The 17,125-nt window shown below is 41.7% G+C and overlaps 1 protein-coding gene across 2 annotated transcripts in view; it reads right to left on the reverse strand.

Annotated features, from left to right (window-relative positions):
• Positions 1–17,125, reverse strand: part of ST7 (suppression of tumorigenicity 7) — a 151,487-nt gene that overhangs the window by 58,338 nt on the left and 76,024 nt on the right. For both annotated transcript variants that reach the window (XM_065643481.1, XM_065643489.1), the window contains exons 2-3: positions 13,290–13,372; positions 3,699–3,858 (exon numbers count right to left, since the gene is read on the reverse strand). In XM_065643481.1, the coding sequence (XP_065499553.1) occupies positions 3,699–3,858; positions 13,290–13,372 (243 nt within the window). The remainder of the gene's footprint in view (positions 1–3,698; positions 3,859–13,289; positions 13,373–17,125) is intronic.

The following is a 17,125-nucleotide window of genomic DNA, read 5'->3' on the forward strand; positions in this document are numbered from 1 at the left end:
GCCCCGCAGCCTCTTGCCAGCTGCTTTCCACCACCAGAAGTCAGCCAGCACATTTTTCTCTATGAAATTCAGTGACATTGTTTCTTAAGAGATCACAGCAACAGTTTTCTGGTGGGATGTTGAGTCAGTAGGGTATCTACCCTACTTTGTACAACACTGATAAACACATGCCTGTTCCATATGCCTGTTCCATCAAAGAAAGCGACAGAAATACACAATGCCAAGTCAAGCCCTATTCTTTTCTGATGGGCCTAACTCCAACTTCTGAGGCTAAAGTGGCACAAAAAGCATGTTACATAAATTATTTGCAAGAATATAATGACTCCTGCAGCTACACAAAAACTAGTCAAATGGCATAGGAGATGGTCCTCAGCTTGGTGCCTCCATCACCTTGCATGCGTGTGAAACAGAGAGACGGGAAGGGGAAGATGTTTGGGAAGAGAGCATTGATTTCACATCTGCATCCTGCAACTAACCACTTCAGCAGGCAGCTAATATTAGAAAGCTCCACTGGTTTACTCAGCAGAAGTGCTTGATTGACATTCAGCCATTCTGCTGGACAGCCAGAGGGTACGGCTGTTTGACAAGCTTCAATCTGACAGTTTTTACACAATAAGACTTTCAAACCATAGTAAATATTAAATAAACATCAGCCTTCTCAGTTCCAGAGATAAAATTCAATGGCTCGGCTTACTCTATTTGCAACTAACAAGATTAGGCAACAGCTATTTGATCACGATGACACCACTGTTTTTGCTCATTTTATTTATATTTAAGTGGTTATACTTTATCTGAGGTGTGCTGTCCTCCAGCGCTGTTGCAGGGAAAGGAAGGGAGAACTGTGGAACAAAAACGGGAGGTGAAGAAGGGGTTTTATTACCACCTCCTATCCTGGGGGTAGTTTGACATCTGTCTGGCAAGTTAAACATTATGTGCTCTTTGTTGTGTTTATCTTGCTATCTGCTGATACCGTGGCCTCAGTAAAACAACTATTTTTCTGACCTTTCTGAGGACAAAGATATCTAATGCAATATTCTACCACAGTCAAACATCTCCATAGGAAAACATGGTGAGCCATGTGAAAATGTAATTTCCGTGTTGTTGGACAGTGAAAAACAATCCCAGTGTTGATGCATTGTAAACTGAAAAGGTTGCCTTTTCTGTTACTTTACATATTAATACTATAACTATGTCCTTATTTTATATAAGCAATTAGGATTTACTGAAGATTAATCTTCTGGCTCCTTGTTCAATGATCAAGTTTTGAACACTGATATCTTTCTGAAGGCACGAATAACAGGCTACTTGTACAGACACACTAACCAGAGACAGTGAGAGTCCCGGCTCATAGATTCAAGTGCCAATGCACTGAAAGCAAGCATGCTCCTGGACCATTTATTTATATCAGAAAAGTCAAGATGCTTGAGTGAACCTCATTAGTGAAAATACTGTGCCTTCTGCTTTAAAACGATGGGAGTTATTTCAGAGGTGCTGAAGTGTGACTGAGCACACTGATGAGTGCACACAGGTGTTTCCGAGCCACCTCATGCTTTCTGCCAGGTCATCCAAATCTAATATCCTGCACCATGCAATGCTGCTATTCACGGATGGGAATGACAACAGCTGAATCTGCTGTGCTATATGGAGGCTTCCCTAAGTAGAAGTACCCAGTAGAGAGCAAGGTGTTTTGAGGCCACCTGTTTTATTTAACTTCTGAGTTCAAAAATAATTTGCTTGCTTGTTTTCACAACCCTGAAGAGTAGAAGTAAAATTTGCCAAGTACAGACATAGGCACCTTAGCTGCTAAACAATAATATTTTCTCCATAATGGAATCTGTTTTTTTCATTCACTTTTCCTCACTTGTTAATTCTGATATATTTTAAAAGCCTCCAGAGGAAATAAATTTCATGAAAACATAACTGATTCTAGGGGGCACATCCCTAATGAAAACTGAATTAATTTCCAATATTAAGATTATGGCCTGTATGCCAAGCTAGGGTTGAAACAGGTAAGCTTCATTTTACAGATGAGGAACACAAGCCAAGATGCTCCTGCCCTGACTTTCTTTAACAGTGAGTATCTTCAACTCAAGCCGGATGCAATAGTATTTCAGCACCTTCATCATTCATGGGCTAACTTTTCAATTCATCTACCCTCAGGTAGCTGAGTCACCCAAGCAGGGAGACAAGTTCCCCCGGGACTCCTCTTCAGTCTGCAAAGATCAGTGCTTGGGAGATTGTTTATTTTAGGCAGGCTGGCCTGCCTCTCAGAGCAACCATTCCCAGGCAACCAGGTACCTGACTCAAAGTGCCTCAAGAGAATCCCAAAGCCTGTGATGTGAACGAGGCAACCTGCAGGGACAGTCCTGCTACAGCTGAGCTGCCACAGGACTCAAGCTCTCTCCGTTCAGAACTGACATCCTCCCTTCCATCACGTAAGAGCCGATTTCTTCCAGTTTAGCATTGTCTTTTTCACCAGAGCAAGTCAATTTGTATTCATTATAGTAACACATAAGCACATAACAAAAATTACAACTCATACATTTATACCACTTACGTAAGGCTCTCAAAATCATATGTTCATCTAGAATAATGACATGCAGTAGAAAATAAGCCCCAGAGTGTCAAGGTCAACTTTAAAGGCTTGAATGGCTTGGAGTCAGACCCCTTCAGCCTGATTTGCAGTATCTGCTCCTCGCACTGAAACTCAGAGGGGCTGTGAATACCTGGAAGCTCACAAAAACGAGCCTCAAATGCCTTGAAATCAGGCCCTCTAAATTGGAGTCCTTTTTAAAAAAACCTGTGTCGTGACTTGCCCAAAGTCAAAATCAGATTGGTTGCAGAGTCAGGAACAGAACAAGCCCTCGAGCTATTAAAAGCCACTGTGCTTCCATCTACTAGAGTGAAATCCAAACATTGTTTCCATACGACTTACATTACGTAAAAAATAAAGTGATGCAAAAGCAGATGGGTATTCTTAAGATATTTTTCTGATTTTTTTTAAAATGTTGGTTTATTCCAAAGAATTTAAATAAAAATACTGCTGTGATATTGGAGAAAAAGCACAGCCGCCACCCAGCAGCTTTGACCTGTGCCCAGTTCCACAGCTCCGCCCACATGTAAATTAGCATTTTCCTCACTAAGTATATGCAACATACTTTTAAACTAACAGGGTTTAAAACTTCATTAGCTATATGCTTTTTGTGCCTTCTTAAAGAGTTTTGGAAGATTAGGTCACCAACCTAGTGGACGTATAAAATCATGGTACGGCAATACATAAACTTTTTAGATTTTAATTCCTTATGTGTTATAAAAGAGCTCAGGATAAAAACTACAAAGAACACTTTATAGATTATGAAAACGATATATACAGCGTGTGAACAAGCTACGTGGCAAATTACGTAGAGTGGACAACCTCCTGCTTTCATTGTATACCCACAACATTCTCTTTATAAAAGTTGAATGAGAAATGGAGCCAGTGGTGGCGGCCTAGATTTAGTCGCCCTGGTGGAAACGCTGCTGTGCACAGATGTGCGGTAGCAGGGAGTGGCATCTGGCCAACATATGGCCACGTAACGGGCCGTTTCCTCCGCGCTGGGCGACCCAGGGCACGGGAACCCCCCGGCAGCGATGTTTCCGCGTTACACCGTTACACACGTTCCGCTCCCGCCGGCGGGGGGCCGCGGGCCGCCCCTCACCTGAGACGCTCTGGCGGCTGGAGTCCGCGTCCCCGTTGGCGGCGCTGGCGGCGCTGGGCGCGCTGTTGTCCATCCCGCCCAGCAGGGGGCGCAGGTGGCTCACCGAGACCTGCTCGATGAAGGACGTCCCGTACTTGCGGAAGTACCACCACTCGAAGATCTGCAACACACGGGAGGGCGTCAGCGCCGGCCCCGCCCCGCCCATCCCGGCCGTTAACGGCTGCCCTGGCTCCTCAGCCCGCTCCCCCGTCCCGCCGCATTGCGCCGCAGCCGCGGGAGGGCGGGCACGGGACTCGAACCCGCGGACCCGCGCCTCCCTCCTCTCGCACCTGCCGGCGGCTCCCCCGCCCGCCGAGCACCCAGGCCCGCTGGCCGCACCGGTGGCGTACCGAGCGTTTAAATTCCACCCAAGTTGGTGCCGAATCCGGCAAATCGCTTTAAAAACCTGGTTCACAGGAGGTGAAAAATCTCCCTTTTTTTTTTTTTTTTTTAACCCAAAGAACCTTACATTAAATTATCTGTTTTAAAGGCATTTACACTTGTAAGGAGCGTTCGTCTAAACCGACTTTGGGAAACAGCAGGAGCCCAGGTCGGGGCTGTGTGGCACAGCCCAGGGGATGCTGCAGTCGGCAGGATCCCCCCAGCCCCCTCTGCAGCCCCGGCACAGTGAGGAAAAGCAGGTTTGTTTGCTTTCCCAGTAATGCTTCCAAAGGAATTTACTGAGTTTAACTTGAAAAAAATGTTTAAAATACCAAACAAACTCAACGAAGCTGAATCCTGTTCGCTTTACCATTTTTTTCTTCCCCTGACTGAACTGTGGTTTTTGTTTTGTTTGGCTGACTTGGGCTGATTCAAAATGGATTTTATTTTCAGGCTTTTGGTTCAGCTAGCAAATCAGAAAAAATAGTCATTTAAAGAGCTCTGCGTGGAAAATCATTCCACAGCCTGAAAGAAGCCCTTACCACTGAAATTATGTGCATATGTATTTGTGGTATTTTTACCGAGAAATGATATTACTGGGGAAAAATACATATTTCAGGAAACCGCATAAACCTGGAAATGCATACTATTTCATAAAAATAGGGAAAAGGTTTTGACTGTAAAAATTGTAAAGGCAAACATGCTTAGAATGAGTATGTAAAATGAGTGCATTTTGCAGGTGCACTTGAATTATCACCCAAATATCTATAAACTGAAACAAATGCAAATCAAAAGGATTTTGAAAAATTTGACAGTACTTTGTAATATTGATTGCACTAGAAATTGTGAATGAATGACCTTTGCCCATTCTCTATTACTCAGTGTCTCCACGTTTTCTGCCAGTGCTGAAAGCTTTTACAAAAGCTCTACTCCAAAAAAAAAAAAAGGTTATTTATTAATTCTTATTCATTCTTACTACAACTAGGCACAATCAGCAGGTTCTGGTGGGCCGGCCAGGAGCCAGCCAGCTCTCTTAGTAGTCTGCCTGCTGCAGAGATGTTCAGGCTGGGCTCCACGCTCTCCTCCCCATAGTGTGTCCCACAGGTTTTTTTCATTTTTAAGTTCTCTTGAGCTCTTTATATAATTGAATGGACTTCTGTCTCCATGGGATTGTCTGTAGACAAGATGTACTTTTTTTTTTTTTCTTTTTGTCCTCCCTTTAAACCATTCCGTAAGGGAAAACCAGAAGATAACCCCTCTGGCACAGTAAGAAAATGTTCCTTTCCAAAGGACACTCAAATGGATTCTGCACTGGGGCTTCCTCTAAATTCGGCTGTGTTTTTAGAGCATCTGGAGCATCCAGATGGAGGAAGCTGACCTGGGCTGCACTGGAAAGGAGTGGGAATGTAGCTGGTGGCCCCTTGAGACAAGTTCACACAGGAGTGCATGGCAGCCCTGGAGATAGCTTGGTCCCCAAAAACAATCTAATGGCTCATCTAAGAGACATCGACAAGGAAGAATGGAACAGTCTGATGTGGAGAAGGCAGAAGGGCTGTGTGAACACATAAAGGTCATGGGCACTTGAGAAGATAAACAGATGGCCACAGAGAAACCAGAACATGAACATAAACACATCCCAATCTACATCCCAGGCAAGTCACTGAAAACCCACACAGCCTGGATAGCTCCTCCTTGCATAGGCTGCACAGTGCGTTTGTTGCTGTAGTTGTTCCATCGGCACGTGCTTGCAGCAGCACCCAGGTGGGAATTCCAGGAGCCAGACATGAGGGAAGTATCACTGAATGCTCGCTCTGCACTGACACACTTCCCGTGGCACACACCAGAGCCTCCAAATGCTGGAGATGGTGGACAGGGAGCTGGCACAGCGGAGGCAACCTTGGCTTTAGCTGTTCCCATGCTCTTAGGCACACACCACTTTGTAAAGAGTTCAGAATTTAAATGCTCTAAGAGAGCATCATAACCTAGGCAGGCAGTGTGTGGCTGACAAGGAGAGAAAGGCTGTGCCATAAGATACAGTCACAGATCTGCTGTGAGCATCTGTTTCTGTTCTATCTTTGGAAACTTTGAAGCTTGATCAAGGCACACAAGCCACAGTTCTACCTGGCCAAGGCCTCAGAGGGAGGGGTTGTTAGGAATCAAAGATTACAGCCTCGTGCTGAGACAAGGGACACTCGGTAAGACTATCCCTGTGATGTAAGTCATGGAGTGAAGTACAGCTGCCAGACTGGCTGCTCAAAACTCTTGGCAGTTACAGACCATATCTAACAAGCTTCGTACTTTCTTTAAAAGAAGAAATAAAATAGATTTTTCAAAATGTGCTACTAAATTCCTGCTCATTATTTCAATCATAATCAGCTTTTAGATACAGAGTCAGTAAAACCCAGAGAGGGAGAGTGAGCGGCACAAGAGCATGCTTGAGCCCACTTGACCTGCACAAATGTATACCAGCTGGAAAACTGTCACACTGAATTTCAGTGAAACTGAGGGTACGAGCAGAAAGAATGTATACATATGTGGTCACTACTACAGTTCAGCAGAGTGACAGGAACTTGCTGCAAGTCTACCTCTGTAGACTTACAAATACATTCATTACTTTTTAAAACGGCATCAAAGCTTGTAAATTGTTTAAGGCAGCTTTGAAAAATATTTTCAATATTGAGTGAATCCAGTGCCAGGAAACATCAGCCAGGTCTCAATGCATACAGTCTCTTGGAAATTAAAGCCACAAATCATCATCATAATAAGCCTTTGGTTGGAGTGATTTGTTCAGGGTGTATGAGAAGGTAATCTGTAATCTATTACTGAAGTCAAAACAATAAATGACCTTCACAGAATTTTTGCACCTTTCTCATACAGCGTCAGCTGTTTTGAAACCTGATTTCTATAAATCAAATTTGATTTCTAGCTGTACCAGCCAGTTTGAAAGCAAAGTCAACAAGCTTTTGACAGTTCAGCAGATGACAGGTCATCTGGCAGAATAACAGCTGACTGCAAGGACTAATTCCCCATTGAAAGAGATCTTGATCAGGGAGGAAATTAATCCAAAAGATCATTTCTGCACCACTTCTGAAAGAAAAGGCCACTTCATTTCTGTCATATACATACAGTGGGAGAGGAGCTCATCTTCAGAGACCTTGTCCCCTTCACAGCAGTGACAAACTTCTCTGTTTCTTTCTAGTTGGTGCCTATGCTTTCAAACAGGAACAGGGTCAAACACCTTCAAACCCTCAAGGGATGTTTTAAACCATTAAGTTCAAAAAGGGCAAGTTAAATCCCTGTTCTGAACATTTTCAGCTTTGCATGTTTAGAAATCCAAATCTGGATTTTTTTAATTTTTTCTTTTTATCTGGTATGGGTAATGCTTAATGTAAGAATATCTGACTTTGGAAAACCCTTGTTGATGATTTCTAGAAATGAATGACTATGAAAAGAAAACCTTGTAGGTGACAAATATATTTGGGTTAAGTAGGAGCTGGTTATCACTCATAAGTCTTCTTTTTCAGATTTCATTTCAAGCATTTCAGATACTTGGTTTGGATTTTTTTCCTTTCGCTTCTCTGTGCAGGTACTTCTCTTCCCCTGTGCGATGAAAATATTACAGTCATTCTCTTTCTTATCTCTGCTCTCACACACAGACAATCCCGGATCATTTTATTTCTCTGTGAAGCAACACATCTATTCTGCATCACTTGGATATCTGATCTTCCTGCCTCTTTTTTTCAGAACAGATATTCCATCATAAATGCATCGATTCACAAGGGATGGTTTTGATGGTGGTCCTCACTGGACCAAGCAGCGATGTCTATCAGCAATTTGAATTATGCTTTCCTGCTTATCATATCTGAGACAGGCATCCTCTCTTACAGTGACCACTCTGTAGTCCACTCCTAGTATATGTGTATTGAGTCTTCAAGAGAAGAACTGACGGATTTTGTTTGCCGGCATCTTCCACAGCTCAGAGTTCTCACTCAGCCTTGTAATGAGGCTTCCAGGTCTCAGAGAAGCAAGATTTGGAGTACTCTTCTAACGGGAGGAGTAATAACAACCAATCTAATGGACTTAAATGAAACTTACTCTCTTGAAGAACAGGGTAACGATAGCAGAACTTGATTCCATGGTTAAGCTCATTCAATAACTAAAACGGGACTGCTGCACCGGTTTGGCTGCCTCGGTCATCCGCGCTGTTTGTTTGCTAGCATACCACCTGGCCCGTGCCGACTCTCCCAGGCAATGACTGGACATGTTCTAGGGATATCATAGCCCAGGGGCTCTTTCCAGCAGACAGTATGGAAAAGATCATCCTGTTTTGGGAGGCAAGAGTGTTTATCCATATGCATGTGACTATACGATGCCACTTGCTTTTGGACACTGGTCTGTTTTATTTAGCTGTTAGGGGTAGCTGGTGACTCAAACAGATCCTCCTGTCCTGCCCAGCTCGGTTCTAATAAAGAGTGTGCCTTGGACCATGCTCTCAGCGTATCAGTCTTGAAGGCTATGCAGTCTCTTTCCTCCTGGATTATATACACCCATTTACCATCCTCTTAGGCTTCGCTCCTGGTTTCAAAATTCCCATTTGTCTTATCTCAAGGAGTCAGCATGAGAAGATAAATGCAGTCCTAGCTAGCAGCTTATTCAATATAAATAGCTATTTACTTTTACTTCATCTACCTCTGGAGATAGAGAAATAGGAAAGAAAATAATATATTGCCTGGACTATGTATAGTACTTGTCTTGACAGCGGGTAGACCCCAGCTACTTATGATACCTTTCTCCTGCCTGTGGAGTGGGTCATGGCCTGCCTTCCTACAGACCCTTCCTCTCTCATCTGCTCCTTAGCAAGTGTTTCCAGTTTCCAGTTTCCATCCCTACAAGGATTCTGACCTCCCTGACCTCTCAGCCTCTGCTGAGCAGAATAGAAGCTTTGAACAATCACAATGTATTGCTTTTCAGCTGCCAAAGATTGTCCCTGCACAATTGTCAGGCTTCCCTGGGGGCTGTGGGAACACCTAGAACTCAGTCACCCTTCTGCCCTCTGCAGCAGACTACACAAAGGTAATAAAACAAGCAGAAGAGGAATTACTATCTACAGAAAATAAGACAGGTCCCTCTGTTATTCAGGTCCTCTCTCAGACTTTCTGTGCTTAGCACCATTGGCTACATAAGGCTGGAACTCTCACATACTATACACATACTCGGGTAGTAGCAGACAGCCCAGCTGCTCAACGCTAGCCAGCGAGTAGACTCACCGCTCATGCTCTACCTCCGTAGACTGGCTTTCTAATTCTTATCTCTGAAAGACCTGGTATTTGTTCACTGCAGAAAGTTTCTCATAGTGTAGCAGAAAACTCATTATTGTCGCAAATTCTGAAGTAGAATAACGAGGCATTCTTGGTGGAGATTCAAGACTGGGGTTCAGTTCTGCCTGTGCTTTGTTAGAACTGAGAACTTCATCAGTTTGCAGTGCAAATGCCACCCGCATTTGCTAACCAGCTTTCACTCTGGTGGTAACTGTATGTTAAATACGTGGCCTTATTTAGAAATATCAGTGGCATTTACATAGTTCCAGTTCACAGCATTTACTGGATGTCAGTTGTGTTTCATGACAGTTTTATTACCCTACCTGCAGAAAACCTTATCCTCTCAGACAGCGAATACAATACAGCTCATTGTATTCTGTGAGACAGAACTCTGTTTTTTACTGGATTAAAAGTAACTGTAACCAAGTTTCCAATACAAGATTTCTCATGCAGCTTGGGACTTAATTTGATTCCTATTTTTGATGTCTAAAATAGTGCATGGACAAATTAAATATATGCTAAATTGTTCATTTTAAACAATGTGCTGTAGTTAAATAATTAAGGAGAATGCCTGAGATAGAAAAGTCTTTTCTGTACAGTTCTGAGCTATCCAGAAATGAAAAAAGGTCTGAAATCCTTGCTTCGTTTAAGTCACATTACCTACAGCAAGGCCAGAATTTTACCTAAAGAATGAAAACAAAGTAAGAGACAAAATAAGATGGGAGAGTAGTGTTTTGCAAAGGAGTCACATAGTGTGCAAATGCCCACAGCTGAACTGTGCAGAGTCGTTGTTTCATGACCCAAACATGAAATGGGAAAAGCATTCACTTTCCAATTTGTTACTACACTTCTGAAACGATGGAATTTTCCATTATTTCATAACCTGCAGTGCTGTGATTCCTCCTTCTGATTAGGAACTGCAGCCAACTGATAATGGAAAGAAATCTGCCAGACCATATGGTGGAAAATTCCAAGGAATATTAGTACATCTAGTCTGAAAAATGCTCCAGTGATGTAGATCTGACAAAAGAGTGTTTATTTTATAGAAGAGTTTCACTTTATACCATTAGCAGGACTAAGAATCCTTTAGAAGTGAAGATGCTTTATAGTGTGACAGATAAGTGAGTGGTAATGTATGCAATTCAGCATGTTACAGGGCCATTGGTAAACAGCAAGATTATTAACAAATAATTAATCTGAAGCGCAACTGGGCTAGTGACTGGCTAGCACTACCTCACTAGAGCTTACTCAGCTGTATTTCCTCATGCATGGTCTGTTCAACTTGCAGCTTCTTGTTTCTATGACCATGTCTGCTGAGTTCGTTTTCCATCATCCAATGTACAGACCATGTGTTCCTCTCAGCACAGACACTGGTCCCTACAGTCTAAGGTTCCTAGCTGTTACCTGCCTGCCTTCTGCACAGTTAGGACAGTGGCATATTAACAGCGGACAACAACTGATGGCAGCAGTGAAGGTCCACAAAAAAGGCTTTCAATCTTCTTCCAGTCTGTTTCTACACTTCCATCACCTCACTGTTTCTTCGACTTGTTCATATCAGACTTGGTCATACAGCATTCAGTGAATTTCTTTGTTTAAGCCTCACGCAGTCTGATATCTTCTTGGAAGGTTTCTATGGGTGCCCTTTTTCCCCTTCTTCATATCACAGTCTTGAATACTCCTTGCCACTCCCTTCTTGCACTTTCCATCAAAGTGCAGCACTTACAAATTTCTTGCTTACAAGTCTCCTACTGAGCTCATTCCTCAGAAATTGCCTTCATGACCACAATACAAAATGAACCCATATTTGCAATCATACTACACACAATTTAGTTATAGATAATTTAGTCTCTCTTTCAGGGTTTTGTTCCTGTTTGTATTTCCATAGGGCACAAACTGCCTTTTTTCTTGCAACCTCCTCCCCATCTTCACTCTTCAATAACAAATACGGAGTTGTGCCTGTGGAACCCATGTTATTTCTCCCATTCCTTCTCATATTGGTGGTGGGGCCTGGCCCTTTTGAATGTTTCTTCTTTCTGAGTGAGAATACCAAATGTAACATTCAGTATTTTCCTCCCATGCATTTGAGTGAGTTTTGCTCAACTGAATCCAAGTCTGGCTCCTGTTTATATTCTGAAAGATCTGCTGATGTCTCTGGAGCTCTGTCCTGTGCTTTGGGGCTCACTCCATACACAGATGATGAATACCCAAGGTGCAGACATTAAGTAATCACCTTCTGCTACAAGGAAACCCCAGAGCAAGGCACAGCAGCAGTGCACCTGATGCTTTATACTCGAAATCATCTAAGTGATGAGAGCCTCACAGGCATTCAGGGACCAAGGATGCCATTTCTTTGTCTACATCAGCTACAGGCAAAGTGGCAGTGAGGGATGCAGATTTCCCACACCTAACTGATACAGTTAACTTTGGATCCTCGTTGCTTTCAGGTTTCTCTGAGGTCAGCAGATCCGAGATGATGTGAACCAGCCCCATGCAATGTCTGTCTCTTTCCACTTAGGGTAACTACGCTCCTAAAATTGGTCCCATTGGTTTCCAAATTACACACCTAGTTTGGTATGGTGAGGGAGGGTCTGCAGCTTGTATCCAGTGGATTTTAAAAGTATACAACTCGTTTTTAGACAAAGGACCTAAGACTGATTGAATAGACAAGACTAAAACAAAGACAACCTTCCCCTGAGCAAGGAAAGTGGAAAGGGAGGTACTGATCTCTTCTCCCACATATTCTGTGGCAGGGTGCGTTGGAATGGCTAAAAGCTGTGCTAGGGGAGGTTTAGGCTGGATGCTAGGAAGCATTTCTTTACCAAGAGGATGATCAAACACTGGAACAGGCTTCCTAGGGAGGTGGTCAATGCCTCAAACCTTTCAGTGTTTAAGAGGCATTTGGATAACATCCTTAATAACATGCTTTACTGGGTCAGGCAGTTGGACTAAATGATCGTTTTAGGTCCCTTCCAAATGAAATAGTTCTGTTCTGTTCTGTTCTATTCTATTCTATTCTATTCTATTCTATTCTATTCTATTCGTGTAAGTAGAAAGCCAGCTCTCAGCAGTGAGGAAACAATAGCCCAGTATAAGCATAATACCATAAGTACACCATGCTGATTTTTAGATTTTTTACCTCCATTTGGTTCTATGAAGAGATTGACTAAAATCCAGAGCAAATGCTCTGCTTTGGACTCCTTCACTGTGACAGTACTGTGATTCACTCCACTGCATCGATTTGCACAATGAAGCCCTTGGGGATTATATATGGGAGGAGGGGTTTTTAAATGGTTTAAAAATACTCTTCAGACCTTTCAGTGAATAGGCAGATACGTATAGAGAAAGATTTTTTAAGTGAAGATCTGAAATAATTATCCCTTGGAATCTTGGCACCAGAACTAGGTTCATTGCTAATACTCTGCTCACTGCTTCTCTAGTAAGTCCTGCCGTAACTTTGTAAAAGGACCATGCTAAGCTGAAATAGTTGGTACCTCTCCTCCTCTTCTTTTTACTGGCCTTTTTATTCTCTAGTACTTGTCAATGGAAACAATTAACCTGCAAGCACTTGTTATGAATTACTACAGGGTTGTCAGTGGGGCACATTGTCCTTCCAGACTTTTTTATTCAAAGACACATAGAGACACACAGCACTGAAACATTTTCTCTCTTTTTTTTTTTTTTTTTGTTCCCACATAAAAAGAAGTACAAATGAAGAAATACAAATCTTACGTATTGCAGAAATGTAAGTTTAAGTTAAAAAAAAATTACACCTATTAATTTGGATAAAGCCTGAAATCCCATTCGGGATAACAAAATCAGTTTGTTAAGTGATATTAATATATCTAGTACTTACCAAAATAAGTCCCGAGATTAATGAGGAAGTGCCTGTCAGGGCAACATAGAACTTGGGGGTTAATGTGTTCAAAAACATACTCACTGTAAAAGAAAAAAGAGAAAACCATAAGTACAAGCACAGGACATGTTGTCCACATGTGTTCCCTCCTCATCTCAACTGCTTTCCAACTTCAGATAAATTATTACCTTAATTCCGATAAAAAAGGCAGCTTAAAGAACATCCTGTTCCATCTGTCTAATATGTGATAAAGCAGAGCATCAGACATGTGGACATGTAGAATTTTTGTTTTCACAACCAGAATTTTGTTTTCACAACAGGGTCAATCATAAGGCATTGGAAAACTGTTGCACAAATGTTTGGGTCTCTCCTATTCCAGTCAACACTCTACTGACACCAAGTTCAGGACTCCCCATGATATATGGAAGACATTTTATTATCTGCCTTTGCTACTCCGTTGCAGCTGGAAATCCTAGAGGTTGATTTCAATGTCCTGCATACAAAAGTGTCTCAATGTCCTGTATGATCTTGGTGAAACTCTCTGAACAAATTTATAAAAGTCTTCTGCTTCACATTACCTTGGTTCCTCACTTACAAAGTAGGAGATAATAGCATTTCACTAACCCATTTCACTGTGTTAAAGTTGGTGAACCATCCACTGTGACAACAGTGACTAAATGCATAAAACAGATTAGGAAAAGACTTAGCTGGCTTTCTGGTAATTAGGGGTGAAAATCATGATAGCTGCCCAAATCATCTGGAATCTAGGACAGAAGCAAAGCCAGACAAGCTGCAAGGAATGGCAATTCCATCTGTATGGGCTTCTGGAAATTCGAAGGACTTTTCTAGTCATCTCATATTTTGGAAGCTGCTGAGAGGATCACCAGGTAGTCATGCTCGCTTCCCCATAGAAAATCCCTATGGCCTGAAGAGAATAAAATAATCTTTTAATAGGCTTCAGATTACTCTACAGAAGCTACTAGAGAGAAGTGCAGCTCTTCCAGTGAATTCTAGATATTTAAAGAAAACTACATGGAGGGTTAGAATATCTTCTGTATAAAAACCTACTGGTCTCATCCTTAACCAGTGCCAAAGTATTTCTCATACATATATGCATATATATATTTGTATATACATGCATGTATATATTTGTATACATATGTACATCCATATATATATATTTGTATATACATGCATGTATATATTTGTATACATACGTACATCCATGACTGAAGAGGGAACTGACAAGAATTAGCAGGTATATTTAAAAGGCTTGTGGCAGACTACCAGTCATTTAAAAATGCTGCTAAAAGACCTGGATACACAGGTGGGAGGCCCTCAGTTCATTCTGTTCCCTTTCAAATTGACACTTACTGAAATTAAATAATCTGGGGCCAAAAAATGAAGAGAAGACAACAACAGCAGGATACAAATCATCAAACATTTGATTAATTTTCGATAACCAGTAAAACAGAAAATTGTTTTCCAGAAATGCATCATTAAAAGAGATTGAAACCCTGCAATTCAGCTGCTTTGTCTGGGTTTTGGCTGCATATTTTCTGTTATTTTTTTCTTGAAAAAGCCATAAACTGTTAAAATGGAAGTGTCATTTTCTGCTCCACTGGAGTGGCATGAAGCACCAAGTTGATATAATAACTAACTAGTTTGCTGGTTTTAAATTCCATTGTACATTTTCTTTCACAAATGAGTTGAATGCCAGGTTCTCAGCTAGCGTAAATCAGTACAACATTCCCAATTTTACTGAGTGTAACACAGCTACACTGCTTTATGCTGGCTCTGGCTCAATAGTTGGGATTTCCCCTTATATTATTTCTTTTTTTCCTGTTCCCATTCTTTTTTTTTTGGTTTGTTGTTTTTTGGTTGGTTGGTTGGGGGTTTTTTTGTGGTGTTTTGTGTGTGTGTATGCGGGGTTTTTTGGAATTTTTTTTTTTTTTTTTTTAGAATGTCTAATACCAGCTGACTTTGGAATAGCAGTCCCTGCTTTCTCCAGCCCCAGTACCAGCTAAGAAGGAAGAGGAATGGAGAGACTGAAATAGCTTTGGCTTCTACAAACCACCCATGAGTCCTTTAGAAGAAACATTCCTCATTCTGGAATGCAAACGTGAGAGACATAATCAGACTGTGTCCCTAGAGAAATTTCTTGACTGCCAGTGACATGACTTCCTCTGCTTCGGTCAGGATATTCCTGAGAGAGAATACGCTATGATGGGATATAGATGTCCACGTCCCCTATGGAGCACAGTGCTGCTGCAGTGCCAACAATAACATGAGAAGCCAGGCAGCAGGAGACTTTACAGAAGTGCTTTCTGTTCTGTCCCTCCGGCATCGCTTCAGAGCTCAAGGAATGCTGGAATTTTTCTATTAAACTGGAAAATTTTCCCACTACTGTGGAGGAAATTTGATTTTCAAAGCTGTGAAGCCACCTAAGCCTTTTGTGGTTTAGAAGATTCCATGTGAGGACACCCACTGAATAAGGATATAGTCTACTTGCTTTAAATTCCTGTTGTCTGTTTCACCAAGAAACGCTGCAAAGAGAACAAAGTTTCTTAAGCAGTGATGAGGTACTCGCTTATCGTTACTGACTGCCATCAATAAAACTCACTCTGGGAAATGCATCCCCATTTGGAAGAGCCCTCTCAACAAATTAGCTCCATGGAGCTCATCAATGGAGTAGAACGAATGAGGCTCTTAAGAAATGCTGTTAGCTTTTCTCTGTCACCACTCTTTTACAGGCAATATATACTGATTTATAGACGAACCCTCAGATCTGAATGGAGATAGGCTTTTATTTGTCATTTTCATCAGTGTTACTGCTTTCTTCTTTGCTTGCATATATAAGGGTGCTCCTTTATGACCTTTACTATAGGCTGCTACAATTCTTCACTTTTACAGTTCGATCATGGGAACTGGCAAAGTGAACAGGTACAGCACTGGATGCCTTTAGACTATATGGGTCAGATTCGCAGATAAACTGGAATAGCTCAGTAGATTTGCTACAGTTGTGCTCAGCTATGAGAGCTGCTTATCCAGATTGTATCTCCCTAATCCTTTTGCCTTCTTCTTCCCACTCATTACATGTAAGAATCTTCTGTTCCATTATGAAAACTATCAATTTCTGCCAGTTATTAACTACCCTCCCAGTCCCTTTGTCTCCATAAATATTATTAACAAAAGCAAACATTTTCTAATAAGAAACGTAACTCTAAAAGAGTAAAACTAAGCACTGGAGGATCTGCATTCAGATTATTTCTATTCTGATGTCAACTGAGAATTCAGTCATTGTTTCAGTGGAAACTACATCAAGGCCTAGTTCTCATAGTATTAACCCCCCAAGTAAAAATCAGCCCACTTTGGGGTTATCTGATCTGTATTATTATCCAGAAAGGAGTATTTATTTACAGTCAGCATTCTGCCACTGGAGGAATCACTATCATAGCCAATGTCTACATCCTGTAGCGTTTGCAGGCTTCCTTCAGGGTGTTGCAGTAAACTAGAGCCATTAGGTAATGCTAAATGGCCATCTGCCTACATTTGGATGGCAGTATTTTCCCTCTCTGTTTCAATTTGATGAAACGGCAGGATTGAGGAGCACAGAGATTTCTGAGAAATAAGAGTTGAAGATGACTGCAGAATATGACTGCAGAATATATAAGCCAAGTAGAATCACCAGTGAAAGGTGGTATTGTTTGCTCTTTCTTCTGAATTCATAACATGCCAGTGTCTGCCTAATTATTTCTGTCCGTAAAGGGAAGATGGTTCAGTTTTTCAACTTGGACTGTCATCTCTTGTCTATAACTTGGTAAGACTTTAAAAAA

This window comes from Caloenas nicobarica, chromosome 1, assembly GCF_036013445.1.
Source record: "Caloenas nicobarica isolate bCalNic1 chromosome 1, bCalNic1.hap1, whole genome shotgun sequence".
In the NCBI taxonomy this organism is placed as follows: domain Eukaryota; kingdom Metazoa; phylum Chordata; class Aves; order Columbiformes; family Columbidae; genus Caloenas; species Caloenas nicobarica.